Genomic DNA, 13902 nt, shown 5'->3' on the forward strand with positions numbered 1-13902 from the left:
TTCATCCAGTAAATTTGCTCTCCTTTATTTACCTATTGTTTGACATATGCATTATTTCTAGTCACTTACTATTGTAAACCTACAAAAATATCCTTAGTACTAATAGGTGTTTTTTTCACATTTTGTTATTTTCCTAAAATAAGAATACAGTAGAAATGTTTGAACACATCTTCCTTTCTAAAAACTACTATACCAGGCTAGATTTGTAGCTTAGTGGTAGATTGCTCGTCTGCTATATACAAGACTCTGGTCCAGTCCTCAGCACCAGAAAAACAAGCAAACCAGTGTTGAGTGCTAGCCGGGCATGTGCTCATCTAGCTTTTTATATTCATTGTATCCTTGCTGGTGTCAGCATGCAAGTCTCCTCCCCAGGCTACAGAAAGAAGCTCAAGAACAATTTCATTAGATTTGGAGAGGAAAAAAGTAAGAGCAAGCAACCTGTCAATCTTGGCAGCTCTTGCCAGGGGGATAGAAGAGAGAAAACCATGTCTTGTGAGTTGGGATCCGGGAAAGGTGACATGTTCAGAGGTTGGTAAACAGCTGTATGGCAAAGGGGGAGAGGGGACTTCAGAAGAAGAATAAGAAAACCTAGAGTGTCAGGGGAAGTATGCCTAGGATTTTGGCTGGTATCCAAAAGAAAATGATAGAAAGAAAAATTAAGTTATATTTTCCTGAGTTAGAACTCAGAAAACCAGGCATGCTCAGCAGGGCTTCCATATGGGAAGCTCCGTGCACAGCATCTTAAAAGTGGTTTTGACAAGCTGAAAATAGAAAGTTAGCCTATTTTATACCAACAGATTTTTAAATATCCTCCAACAAGATTGCTCTAACAGTAATTACTTTTGAGTTTTTAAAATAAAATCAAGTAACACAGAACACTAATACTCATTATTTTAATTGGGAAATAAACAATATAGAGAATAATATAAATTAATTGCTAGTGATACTATCACTCACATTTAACATTTTGATAATTGTGGGGTTTTATGTTTACAAAAGAATATATAACAAACATAATCACCCTCCTTTTTTAAAATATTAAAAATAGAAAACTGGGCATGGTGACACAAACCTTTTATCTCAGTTCTTAGGAGACAGAGACAGGCAAATCTTGTGAGTTATAGGCCAGTCAGGGCTACATAATGAGACCCTGTCTCAAAGTAAGTAAATAAATAAATACACACACACACACACACACACACACTTACTCACTCACTTAAAAATAGGAGTATCAAGATGGCTCAGCAAGTTAAGGCACTGTTTTGTTTTGTTTTGTTTTGTTTTTAGAGACAGGTTTTTCTCTGTATAACAGCCCTGTCTGTCCTGGCACTCTCTTTGTAGACCAGGCTGACCTCAAATTCACAGAGGTCCTCCTTCCTCTGCCCCAAATGCTGGAATTATAGGTGTGCATCACCAACCTTGCTCTAAGGCACTTTTCAAAAATAGTTTTTAGTAGACGTTGATGGAAATGATATATTTAATTAACCATTCCCCTATGAATGAATCCTTGCCTAACCAATGTGGCTTAAATGCATTTTTAAATTCCTTCAGGTGGATATGGACAAGAGTGGTGAAGTTCGACTTATAGAACTGGATGCATCTTTCAAAAGTGAACATACTGTTTTTGTGACACCACCTGAGATCCCCCACCTACCCAATGGTGAAGAGCCCCCATTACAGTACAGGTAGTCAATAACACAGTGTATGTGATTGACAGAGAAGCAATTCATCATCAGTGGCATAGCTTTCTAAGGACTGTGACATTTTCAAAAATACAAACTTTACAGATAAGCAAGCCCATCCCACATCCATGATTAAGTTTTGTGGCATAGCTGGAAAAAATTAAATTTTTCATAGGCTTAGATAGATCTCTAACTCTATTTAAGTATCCCTGGTTATTGGTTAAATTAGGAGACCCGACAACACTCACATGTAGCATTTTTATTACAGAATTTTGATTTTTACTTCCTATTAAAACCAATTTCCTCACTCCTATTCCTTCTTTATTGCCATATACACATTGGTTAATGTAGCTGATTTACAAAGAGATTATAAATGTAATTTAGTTTCATTATCTGTTGTCATAATTTATATGTTATAAAATTTAAACTATTCATTTTTTGATGAATTTTTATTTTAAGACATGAGATTTCAGAATTGTTGACATTGACTGCTGTTAATTTAGAAATTTTTAAGAGACTTTTGAGACATTGATACAGTCATAACTGATGCCTTATCCCCGCATTGAAGTCCAGTGGGGAAGAAAGAAAAGCACTGAGCACAGTAAAATAAGAGCTATGAAGGAGGTAGATTTGTTATTTTTTAAATGCTATATACATTTATTTTTTACCTAAGATTGTATTTCCTTTTATATTTTAAATTATTTTATTCTTTATTAATGCTTTATTTTAAAATTCTAGAACTATTTCTTACCTGTAATTTTCATTGAATCACAGTTTGTTTTTCTTTCTTCCAAAAGTGAGGTCCTAAACCCACTAGCTAACCTGATAAGCCAGTCAAGATAATGTGAGGACCTAGCCCAACGTGCTGGCAGGTTACACCTACAGCTGTTGTTTCCATCTTTTAAAAAGAGAGAATAAATATCTTAATCCAAAACAACAGCATTGTTGGATGTCTTGTTTGAAAGAATATTGTTTTCATGAGCCATTTACCACCAGGAACATATGTAAAAATACTTTCTATATATTTATATGAACACTAATTTTTAAAAGTTTGCTGAGGTTGCTTTGGAATTTGATATCAAGTTCATTAAAATGTGTTTTCTCTTTTAATTCTATATATTTTGGGTCTATGCTTATAAAAAATATTTATTAAAATATTTGTTGAGTATGTCTTATAATCTGATAGAGAAATATAGTTAAATTCTAAGTCAATAAGTTATTTGCTCATAATTCTTCTAGCTAGGAGCAATCTATCTGTGGCTGAAAGCTATTTCTTCTTCTCTGAAACAGCTATAATGGATTTCCAGTTCTCAGGAACAATTTATTTGAGAGGCCTGAAGGATTTCTACAAGCACGAAAGAATAAGCTGCCTTCAAAGCCCAGCAGTCCTCGTAGCCCTTCTCCCATGTTCAGAAGAACAAAGCAGGTGCTTTGAAAACTGCATTCCCTGTATATTCAAGTAGACAGGAAGTAACCTGAGCTCATCCTCCCTTGATAACTTCTACTACCCAGATGCAACCTTCAGCAGATGATGAGACACTTTATGCACTCAGAATATAGTTTGTAGTAATCTGAACTTTATTTTACATATGATGCCAATTCAAGAAGAGACTTAAAAATATATTAGAATATATTAGTTATAGACGAGTTTTACATAAGCATGTGACTTTCTGTGTTCACCATTCAGTTAAATAAGGATGCTAACTTGAATGTCTTTCTAGGAAATCAAATCAGCCCATAAGATTGCGAAGAGGTATTCTTCAATCCCTCAGATGTGGTCTAGGTGTCTGCTGCGTCACTGTTATGGATTGTGGTTTATTTGTCTCCCAGCTTATGTGAAGGTTTGTCATTCCAAAGTCAGGGCTCTGAAAACAGCATATGATGTGCTTAAAAAAATGCAGCTGAAGAAGATGGATCCACCCGATGAGGTGATAACATGTGCTCCCAAATGTGTTGTTTTCGTTTAGATTTATGTTCATGAGAGTATTTCTGTACACCTCTCAACTTGTGTTGCAGGTGTGCTACCGAATTCTCATGCAGCTCTGTGGACAGTATGACCAGCCTGTGCTTGCAGTTCGAGTGCTTTTTGAAATGCAGAAAGCTGGTATTGACCCCAATGCAATCACTTATGGGTATTACAATAAGGTAGGATTTAATGAGGGCTATTTAGTATTTGTTTTAGAATGTTCAGAGTATATTTCATAAATGAAGACATTTTTGTTTTCTATCATGTTAAACAATCTACTTGTATCTTCTTTAGCTTGATTCAGAAGCCAGTGTATGTTCATTTATAAAAATTACCTTACTAATTACATATTTTTTAATGAATAGGCTGTTTTGGAAAGTACATGGCCTTCAAGAAGTCGCAGTGGCTATTTTCTTTGGACAAAAGTAAGAAATGTTGTTCTAGGAGTCACACAGTTCAAAAGAGCTTTGAAGAAACATCCACACTTACCACAGAGAGATCTCTCAGGTAATTAAAGGGTGACAAAGGATGCATATGGTTTGCTTTTTAACTATTTGGTTATAGTTTGTATTTTTAGAAAAATTTAAGTGCTTTAAAATGCTGAATATTAAGTGTGTTAAAATTACTCAAGATGCCAGGCTTGGTGGCATATGCCTTTAATCCCAGCACTCAGGAGGCAGAGACAAGCAGATATCTGAGTTCAAGGCCAGACTGATCTACAAAGCAAGTTCCAGGACAGCTTCCAAAGCTATACAGAGAAACCCTGTCTCAAAAAACAAACAAAAATGCTGAATAGTTTCTGGGTTCTACTGCTAGTCAGGAATTTTTATTATGCATAGAACTGTTCTGGATTCAGATTGTTTTAGAGTTGTAGTGTTTGCTAATATGTAATGAGCTACCTGGGAGGTGAGAGTCAAGCCATTCATGTTCCATGTAGAGCTTACACACAGCCTTATGCTCATTTCATGTAGTGTATATGATGTGCACTTGGCTTGATATGATCTATCATATGAGGTCAGTTGTGGAATATAACCTCTTTATAATTCTTTTGTTTTTTTAGTGATATCCAAATTCCAACTTTTATTTTCTTCAATCTAGTATATTCAAAAACACCCTTTTGTTTGAAGTGACTTTGCATTTAGTTTTTATGAAAACAATTTTTTATTATTTGTACTCTTATTTACATATCCATTCCCTCACCCTCCCATCCTCCCATGCTTCCCACCAACCCCCAAACCACCCACCACCAGAGTTCTTTACAAGTTTGTAAAACTTTTATTTTTAGTTTCATAAGCATAGCTTATGTTTTAGAGTTCTAAGAACTAGAAGTTCATACAAAAACTGTTACTTAAAATCACGAATCCCTGCTACTCAATCTAATGGGAACAGTTTACTAAAAATGAAACGGAATCTGTTTGACAAAACAAGATGTTAGAGATTTCTTTTAGCAGTGTAACTTCTGCTTTTCTTTCTTTTTTTCTTCTTTTTCTTTTTTAAGACAGGGTTTCTCTGTGTGGCCCTGGCTGTCCTGGTACTTACTTACTCTATAAAACAGACTGGCCTCAAACTAACAGAGATCCACCTGCCTCTGCTTCCTAAGTGCTGGGATTAAAGGTGTGCACCACCACCACCAGGCTTCTGCTTTCCTTAAGAATAATGTTTGTTTGTTTTGGTGGGAGTTTTGGGGGCACTGTTTGTTTGTTTTTGAGACAGGGTCTCTACAGAGCCCTGACTTTCCTGGAATTCACTGTGATACCAGGATGCCTGCCTCCTGAATGCTGAGATTAAAGGCATGTGCCACCAAGCCTGGCATCTTGAGTAATTTTAACACACTATTTTTTTTCATTCCTGTATGTTTGTAATTGGGTGTGGTTCTATAAATATTCACTATTTTGAGAAAAATTACTTGTCAATTAAGTTAAAGATCCTGACTCTGTGCCAAATCATGAGACATTGTGTTTTAGTGACCTACATGTGTGCATGTTTGCAAATTTCTCTTCCCCATTGCTTAGTTAGAACTCATGGTAGCACACACATTTACCCCCAAGCACTCTGAAGCCATAGGCAGGTTAATCTCTTTGAGGCCAACCAGTCAGAACTATGTGAGACCATAGCCTTAAAAAGATAATTCAGACTTCTACCTAGAAAGACTTGAGTGAAGATTAACTAGTTTGTCTGATTTGGGTACCTACAAAGTAATGTAAATGTATTTATTTGCTTAACTGCAATGTGGAACCAAAAGTAAAGTTATCAAAAAAAAGTTCCTTTGTGAGTGCTGGGTAACTAATAAAATAAAGAAATTAAGACATTAATATGTAGCAGGCACCTCATTCTAGTTGATTTCACCAAAGAAACTTACGATAGGTGTTGTAGGGATTGGCCAGCAGGCCTCTCGTAAATTGGTGATCCATCCCTGGGATGTCACCACTTACCTATGTGGTATGCTGTAACAGTCGCTACATCATCTCCACACTCTAACCCACAACCCACCCCCATCAGATAACATTAAGGCCCCATTGGAGTCTTGTCACTCAAGGCAGTAACCAGAAGTGTACATTCAAGGTGTTGTGTTGGCCTAGGGACTTTTTACAGCTGACCAGTGTTCTGTCTGATCATTAAATTTGTTTAGAATATAATCTCAAAAAAAGTTTATGATAAGCAGTATAGTATTTGTTTCTGTTTTTGCTCAGGTGGCCGGTCTGATCTTGGATGTAATTCATTATGTAAGGACGATGTTAGGAAAGAGGGTACATCTACTGAAGACATTCAAGGGGAAAAAGAAAAAAAAGAGAGTGATTCTAGTTCCTGTAGGTATTGAATGTTAAGTTGATATTATGTAAAATTGTGAACTTACATGCATAGAAAATACAAATAACTTTTAAGTATAAAAGTACTAGTTTTACCTCCCATCTTCCTGTTCTGATTATCTTTTTTCTCATTGATCCCTCTTTACCACCTAATACTCACCCAAAAACTTTTTGTAGGAAATGTGCATGCTGTGTGACTTATATTAAAATACTTATAGTACAAATTCTTTTTTAAACAGAACTCTTCTTCTGAAGCTTAATAACGATCTGTCTTAGTTAGGTCTACTATTACTTGGATGAAATACCATGATCAAAAGCTACTTGGGGAGGATATTTATTTGGCTTACATATCCCAATCACAGTTCATTGATGGAAGACATAGCAGTAACTCAACAGGGCAGGAACCTGGAGGCAGGAGTGATACAGAGGCCTTGTAAAAGTGCTACTCATTGCCTTGCTCTTCATGGCTTCTCTGGCTTGTTTCTTTCTTTTTGTTTGTTTGTTTTGTTTGGGCTTCTTTCTTATAGAACCTAGGACCACCAACCCAGGGATGGCCCCACCCACAGTAGGCTGGGCCCTCTCCCATCAATTACTGATTAAGAAAATACCCTACAAGCTTGCCTACAGCTGATCTTATGGAGGCATTTTCTCAATTGAGGCTCCCTCTTCTCTGATAACTCTATCTTACGTCAAGTTGACAAAACTAGTCAGCACAATGCTAATGGGTTTTCTGCCCTTCCCCACATAATAGGTTTCTCCACCAATGCAGTAAGCCAGATCAAACCGAACTGAAAAAATTAACAACAGTTTTATTTGAGAAATGCAACACCCAGGTGATTTCTTCAGTCACAGAGATTGAGACTGGAGAAGCTGCACATCCAAACAAAAGCAGAAAGATTATATAGACTGTAGGCCAGACGTAATGATGTGTCCATTCCAGGCTGGGTTTATGCCTAAATATGATCAAAAGATGACTGATTTAGGTGGGGACTTCGGTGGCTGGCAACTTCAGGGGAGGAAGCTGCAGTAGCTGCCAAGAATTTGGAACTGGGATTTTTAGCGCCTTTGTTTGGAGACTCTCTGTGTGGGCAGGGTTTGGAAAGAGAGACAGGAATGGGACTTTCCAGATCATTCCGGGGCAAGCTGAAGGTTTCAACCAAGCAAATACCTTTATTTAAAATTTGTTAGTTAATTGTGAGTTATATTTCCCCTTTTCTTCCCAGTCCATATCTGTCTTTTACAACCAAAAAGAAAATACAAAATTCTTTATGAGCCTTATATATGACCATTTCTTAGTCATTTGATCCAGACTTGATGACCTTTAAGTGGAATGACTTATTTGTAGTTGACAAGTGTGTAGAGAAGCAGTTGGTATATTCTTATCACCAATTTTCATTTTGAAATATGAAAGACTAAAAACTTTTCTTTGTATGTTCTGCAGTGTATATTTTAATTTTCTTAACATTTTTATTTTTGTATAGTGTCAGAGAATGAGAGTACTAAAGGAAGTGCTGATTGCCTTCCTACTCTCAGTTACCAAAGTTCTTCAACTATAGTTCGCCTCAGCAGTGCAAATAACAACAGTGCTGATAAAAGAGCTGGAGAATGTGAGGGTAAGTTGGATAGTACACATTGGCCATATGCAGAATGAATTGTATCTGTGTCTACTAAATATGTATTTTTTAAATGTTTTAAAATGGCATTTTATTTTATTTTGCATATGTGCTACAGCATGTGTGTAGATCAGGAAACAACTTATGGAAGACGATTCTCTTTACCTTCTGAGTCCCTGGGCTTGAACTCGGGGTCAGATTTGGTGGCAGATGCCCTTACTCACTGAGCCACTTCACCGGTTCCAGTGACTATATATTTTTTAAATATATTGATGCACTAGAATTATCTGTTAGAATATATTTGTGTGCCCTATGCTAGTAAAACTTAGGGAAAGTATGTTTTTTAAAAAGTGGGGAGTAACGAATCTGAGGGGGCCATACACCTAGCCAATTTTTAAATGAACCGTATGCTTTTGTAGTACAATGTAGTTCCCAATTATTCAGAGACAAAATAGGTAGCCCTTCAGATAGTTTAAGAAACTAATACCCATGACCCTTGTGGTACAAATCTTTAATCCCAGCACTTGGGAGGCAGAGGCTGGTGAATCTCTATGAGTTCTGGTCCACCTGGCCTACTTAGCATGCTTCAAGCAGCCCAGACTACTTAGTGAGACAGTGTCTCAAAAAAAATAAGTAAAAGCCAAAAATCAATGTTTTTCTTTTTAAAATATTTTCATAATACAATATAACAATTACTTTATTAAAGCAAAAATGAAATTAATTAATCTACCTGTATAGTCAAAAAAAGATTTGAAGATTTTAAAATAAATTTTACTTGTGAATAAAATTAATATAGTTACCATAGGTTTGATTTGATGTTTGGAGCTTGTTTTGCATTTTAATAAGGAGATGGCTTAGAATTTCAAGTTCATCCAGCATAGTTACAATTGTACAGCTGTTATTTAACTTACTGTTAATTTATTTCTATTAAAATATAAATCTTAATTGGTAAGTTTTATTTTTTAAGCAGTGCATTCTAATGGCTAGAAGCATAGCTTTTCTTATTAGACAGATCTGAATTTGTATCAAGTCCTGTTACTTAAGAACAAAGTAACTTTGCCTAAATAGTTTATTCTCTCTGCAGTCTGTTTTATCTGCTCTGAATGTTGGAATGTTTATAGCAACAATAACAGTAAACTGCCTAAAGTGGGGTCTGCAGAGTACCAGGCAGCCAGTGAGCACCTGCTATTTTCATCCGCACTACAAGTATTTTAAATATTTAAGATGACATATTTGCACAGTACATTTTCATGGCTGAAAGCATATTTCTTGTTTTTCAGAAAGTACACCTGAGCTGTTTTTAATGCCGTCTCTTGAGGATACAAATGAAACACAAAACATGCAAAGCAGATGCTTCAGGAAAAGACATAAAAGTGACGATGAATCACATTTGCAGCAGCAAATGCCCTGGGGAAATAGGAACCGCAATCTTAGTGGTGGGGTTCTGATGGGATTTATGCTGAATAGAATTAACCAGGAAACAAACCCTGGAGATATGGTTGAAAAATTAGGAGCTGATGCAAAAATTCTTTCAAATGTTATCTCAAAAAGCACAAGACCAAATAGTCTTGATATTGGAAAGCCACCTGTAAAATCAAAAAGAGACAGCCTAGAAAAGGAGTCTAGTGATGATGACACACCTTTTGATGGTTCTAACTGCTTGGATAAAGTGGATTCTCCTGTTATTTTTGACTTAGAAGATTTAGACACTGAAACAGATGGATCAAAAGTGGGAGGTGTCACTGCACAAAATCCCAAGAGGCTTCAACGTATGAACAGCAGCTTTTCAGTAAAACCTTCTGAAAAAACAGATGTTGTAACAGGATTTGATCCCCTCTCTCTCTTGGTTGCTGAGACTGAACAGAAGCAGAAGGTGGAAGAAGAAGAGGATGAAGATGATAGCAAAAGCATTTCAACACCATCTGCTAGACGCAATTTAGCTGAAGAAATTGAGATGTATATGAATAACATGAGCAGTCCTTTGACAAGTCGTACACCAAGCATTGATTTACAAAGAGCATGTGATGATAAGTCAACCAATAAGAAAAGTCCAACTTTGGTCAAGGCCTGCAGAAGATCAAGCCTGCCTCCAAATTCTCCTAGGCCAGTGAGACTTACCAAATCTAAAAGTTATACCAAAAGTGAGGAGAGACCGAGGGATAGACTGTGGTCTTCACCAGCCTTCTCACCCACTTGTCCATTTAGGGAGGGAACTCAAGAAACACTAGCCCATTCATCACCTTCATTTAACTTAGATACACTGCTGGTACCTAAACTAGATGTTCTAAGGCACAGTGTGTTCTCTGCAGGGAAAGGAGTTGCAGAGAAAGCAAGTAAATGGTACTCAAGGTTCACCACGTACACGTCATCAAAGGTAGGTTTGTTGATATTTGCTGCTTTTCTTTTCTTAAGCTGCCTCTACCATTACCACTACTGAAAGCCTACTTATGGGTGTATCTGTCTAACTATTCTCCTTAAATACAGCTTATAAAAGACGAGAACTTTTTAAGATTTATTTTAATTGGCATGCATGTGTATGTGCCTATGTAATTTCATGTGAACCATCTATATGCAAGTGTCTTCAGAGGTTAGGAGAGGGTATAGGATTCCTAGAAACTGTAGATAAAAGACAGTTGTGAGCTGCCACATAGATGCTGGAAACCAAACCCAGGTCCTCTGCAAGAGTGGTAAGTGCTCTTAAACAGTGAGTCATCAATCCAGTGCCAAGGCAATGTTGTTGTTTTTAACTTGGAGTATTTAATTGTTATATGAAAGATCTGAATTTCAGTGTTTCCTTCAGAATGTATCTTTTTCTCAGTGTCCAATATGTTTCCAAAAATTACTAGCCAGGCCTATGTTATCTCTTCCTAGTTAGGATGAAGTAACTTCTGACAGATTTGTATTTCTCCCAAGAGCAAAAAAAAGATGAAGTATAGAAAGTATGTATTTATAATCATCAGAGAACTGTCACAATTAGAGAACAGAAAGGCAAAATTCCAAAAAGAGAGTTGAAGGAAGGAGGTATAGCAATATCCATTTTCCCCAGAAGGCATTTTTACTAATTGTGAGCATCAAGCATAAAGTTGCCATCTTTGAGAGGAAAGAGGGGAAATGAAGAGGAGAGCAAGGGGAAACAAAATTTAAAACTTGAGGACTTTAAGTACCCAGAAGGTTTTGTCACCTGACCTTTGGAAAGCCAGTGCTGTCACTTGGCCCATGCCATTCTGAGTCCAGTTAGACCTATTATGTCTAATTTATCCAGTGGAGCAGTCATATCTCTCACCATAAGGCCTGGCATAAGAGGTTCAATAACAAATCTCTTCCCATGTTCCTTTGTCATCATCTTGTGTCTTATAGTATTAGAGAAAGGCATGTCTTATGGGCCTCTCCAACAGGGTGTATTAGGTTTAAACAAGAAATTCATTCTAGCATTCCAATTTTACTCAGCCTTAAAATCCTTTCATCAATACTAAGCCAAGGGATATCAGAGATTGCCAATTCCTTCTAAGCAGGCCATCTTTTGACAAATCCTTTAGTCAACCATTCAAACTCTCAGCTTGACTTTCTTAACTGCTCAAGCTTTCATACTAAACCCAGAGTCTGATTCATGGGTCCATACTGATAAATTCAGCCTAATCCTGTTTTTAGGTTCTTTCTGTTATCCCACACTCTTAAAGTTCACTCCAAACATTCTCCGTACTCCCACTTGAGTGATTATTTTTTCAGTGGTATACCTCACAGTTTATATCTCACTTCTAGGAGCCTGCTTAGACTTGTGTCTAGTTACATCTAGAGGCAACGATTGGTGGGCATTGGAGAAGTATCCGAATTGTCTTGCCTGGCATCTTCTTCAGGGAAATTTATTTCAGGTTCTAAAGACAATGCAGGATTGATTGCCTTAGGCAAGGTTGGAGAGGGCAATACTGTAAGGGGTAAGAAAGCACATTTTCCAAATATTAATGTTCCATAAGACAGATACACAAAAAGCCTCTGAAAAAGGGTTCTTAGGAGTACTATGGTGAGAAAAGCTAGAATCTATGAGTTGCCAAAAGGGAGGACTTTGTTGAACAGGTCCCTCAAAACTGATAGGCATATGCCTACAGCTGAGGATTAAGCTCAGTGGTAGAACTCTTGCCTAGCATGCATGAGGCCCAAAATTCAATCCCCAAAGCCACATAGTACCTTTTTGTTTTGCATAAAGAAGGCCAAGTGCCTTGTCACATTATAGAACTATTTTAGTTATTGAATCTACCTGATGATAAATCTGAGCCCACTTTCCTGCTATGTCAATCGGCATTATAGGTAGCCAATTTGTCCCCTTTGCCAAAGAGTCTTCTTTTGGCTTAGCATTTCATCCCAAATGACAGTAGTTTATGTAGTTGAAAAAAAAGAAAAAACCAACTAACCAGCACAAAGACCCTGTCTCAAAACAAATACAGTACAACAAACAAGCAATCCCAACATCAGGCGTCTCACAGCCACCTGTAACTCCAGCTTCAGGCTGATCTGATAATCTGGGCCTCTTCAAGAACCTGCACTCATGTGTTCATACCACACATGTATATTTTTTCATTTTTAAGGTTCTTCACACCTGGGAAGCAATACTCAGGGTTGTACTCTAGCCTTTGTATGCACCCATCCACGAGCCTAGCAAAAAATATTTTTCAAAAATTCAGGTAATAATTTGGATCCACTGTGGTTAACATGAGGCCATTTCAGCCCACCCTGCATCTCCTTACTGATTACAAAACCTCCAGACAAAATATAAAAAAAAAACAAGTGAAGACTCTACAAAGTAAATAAGAATTGATGGAGTTAGAGGAAGAACCTCCACACAGAAGAGTTTTCTGTTTTGCCCCAAGGGCAGTCACAGTGGGCCATAGTAGCTCTAAAAACTAAAATCACAGAAGAACCCATATTTTATGCACAAAGGAACAGGAAAGAAGGCTTCAGGGGACTGAAGAGTTTGAAGGGAGACCCATTCAAGTCTCAACCCTTGATTTATACCCATGATAGATGCAGACTAACAGAAAAGACTGAGTTAAAACTCCACCTACAAAAAGTAAACCACAAAGAACACAGCCTAAATATAATTTCCTATTGGCTACTAAAACAAAAGCATCTATAGTCCCCAAAATATTATAACAATACCCGTGCTATGCAAAGTTACTCACAATACCCAAGATGAAATGAAAACAATAATAATAATATAGATGGGCATGGTGGCATGTTCTGTAATCCCAGCACTTGGAACACAGTCGGAGGAATCTAGTTCTCTGCTACATTACATAGTGAGTTCAGTGCTAGCCTGGGCTGTGGGAGACTGTCTCTCAAAAAGTATGATGTAAAAAACTGAAAGGCTTGGCGTAGTGCTGCACACCTTTTAGTTCCAATGACCAGGAATCTGAGGAAGAATTATCCTTAGGCTTAGGCTAAGGAAAGTTGTCCTCTGAACTCCATGAAAACCATTTCTGTACATATTATAAGCAAACTAACAACCAAAGCCAGCTTTAAGAAAACAACTGGCCAGGCAGTGGTGGCACATGTCTTTAATCCCAGCACTCAAGAGGTAGAGGCAGGTGGATCTCAGTGAGTTCAAGGTCATCCTGGTCTACAAGAGATAGTTCCAGGACAGATAGTTCCAGAGAAACCCTGTCTTGAAAAAAAAAAAAAAAAGAAGAAGAAAAGAAAAGAAAACAACTGAAGTTATATAGGTAAACCCTGGTGGTGGTGGTGTGTGTGTGTGTGTGTGTGTGTGTGTGAGAGAGAGAGAGAGAGAGAGAGAGAGAGAGAGAGAGAGAGAGAGAGATGAAGAGATGAAGAGATGAAGCAGG

At 37.3% G+C, this 13902-nt stretch overlaps 1 protein-coding gene across 7 annotated transcripts in view; it reads left to right on the top strand.

Moving 5' to 3' along the window:
- Dennd4a (DENN domain containing 4A) overlaps positions 1 to 13902 on the top strand; it is a 107158-nt gene that overhangs the window by 74402 nt on the left and 18854 nt on the right. For all 7 annotated transcript variants that reach the window (XM_040739715.1, XM_040739719.1, XM_040739716.1 and 4 more), the window contains 8 exons: positions 1552 to 1685; positions 2973 to 3108; positions 3404 to 3610; positions 3699 to 3827; positions 4014 to 4155; positions 6339 to 6455; positions 7937 to 8068; positions 9349 to 10442. In XM_040739715.1, coding sequence (XP_040595649.1) covers positions 1552 to 1685; positions 2973 to 3108; positions 3404 to 3610; positions 3699 to 3827; positions 4014 to 4155; positions 6339 to 6455; positions 7937 to 8068; positions 9349 to 10442 — 2091 coding nt within the window. The remainder of the gene's footprint in view (positions 1 to 1551; positions 1686 to 2972; positions 3109 to 3403; positions 3611 to 3698; positions 3828 to 4013; positions 4156 to 6338; positions 6456 to 7936; positions 8069 to 9348; positions 10443 to 13902) is intronic.

This window comes from Mesocricetus auratus, unplaced genomic scaffold, assembly GCF_017639785.1.
Source record: "Mesocricetus auratus isolate SY011 unplaced genomic scaffold, BCM_Maur_2.0 Super-Scaffold_100691, whole genome shotgun sequence".
Lineage (NCBI taxonomy): Eukaryota > Metazoa > Chordata > Mammalia > Rodentia > Cricetidae > Mesocricetus > Mesocricetus auratus.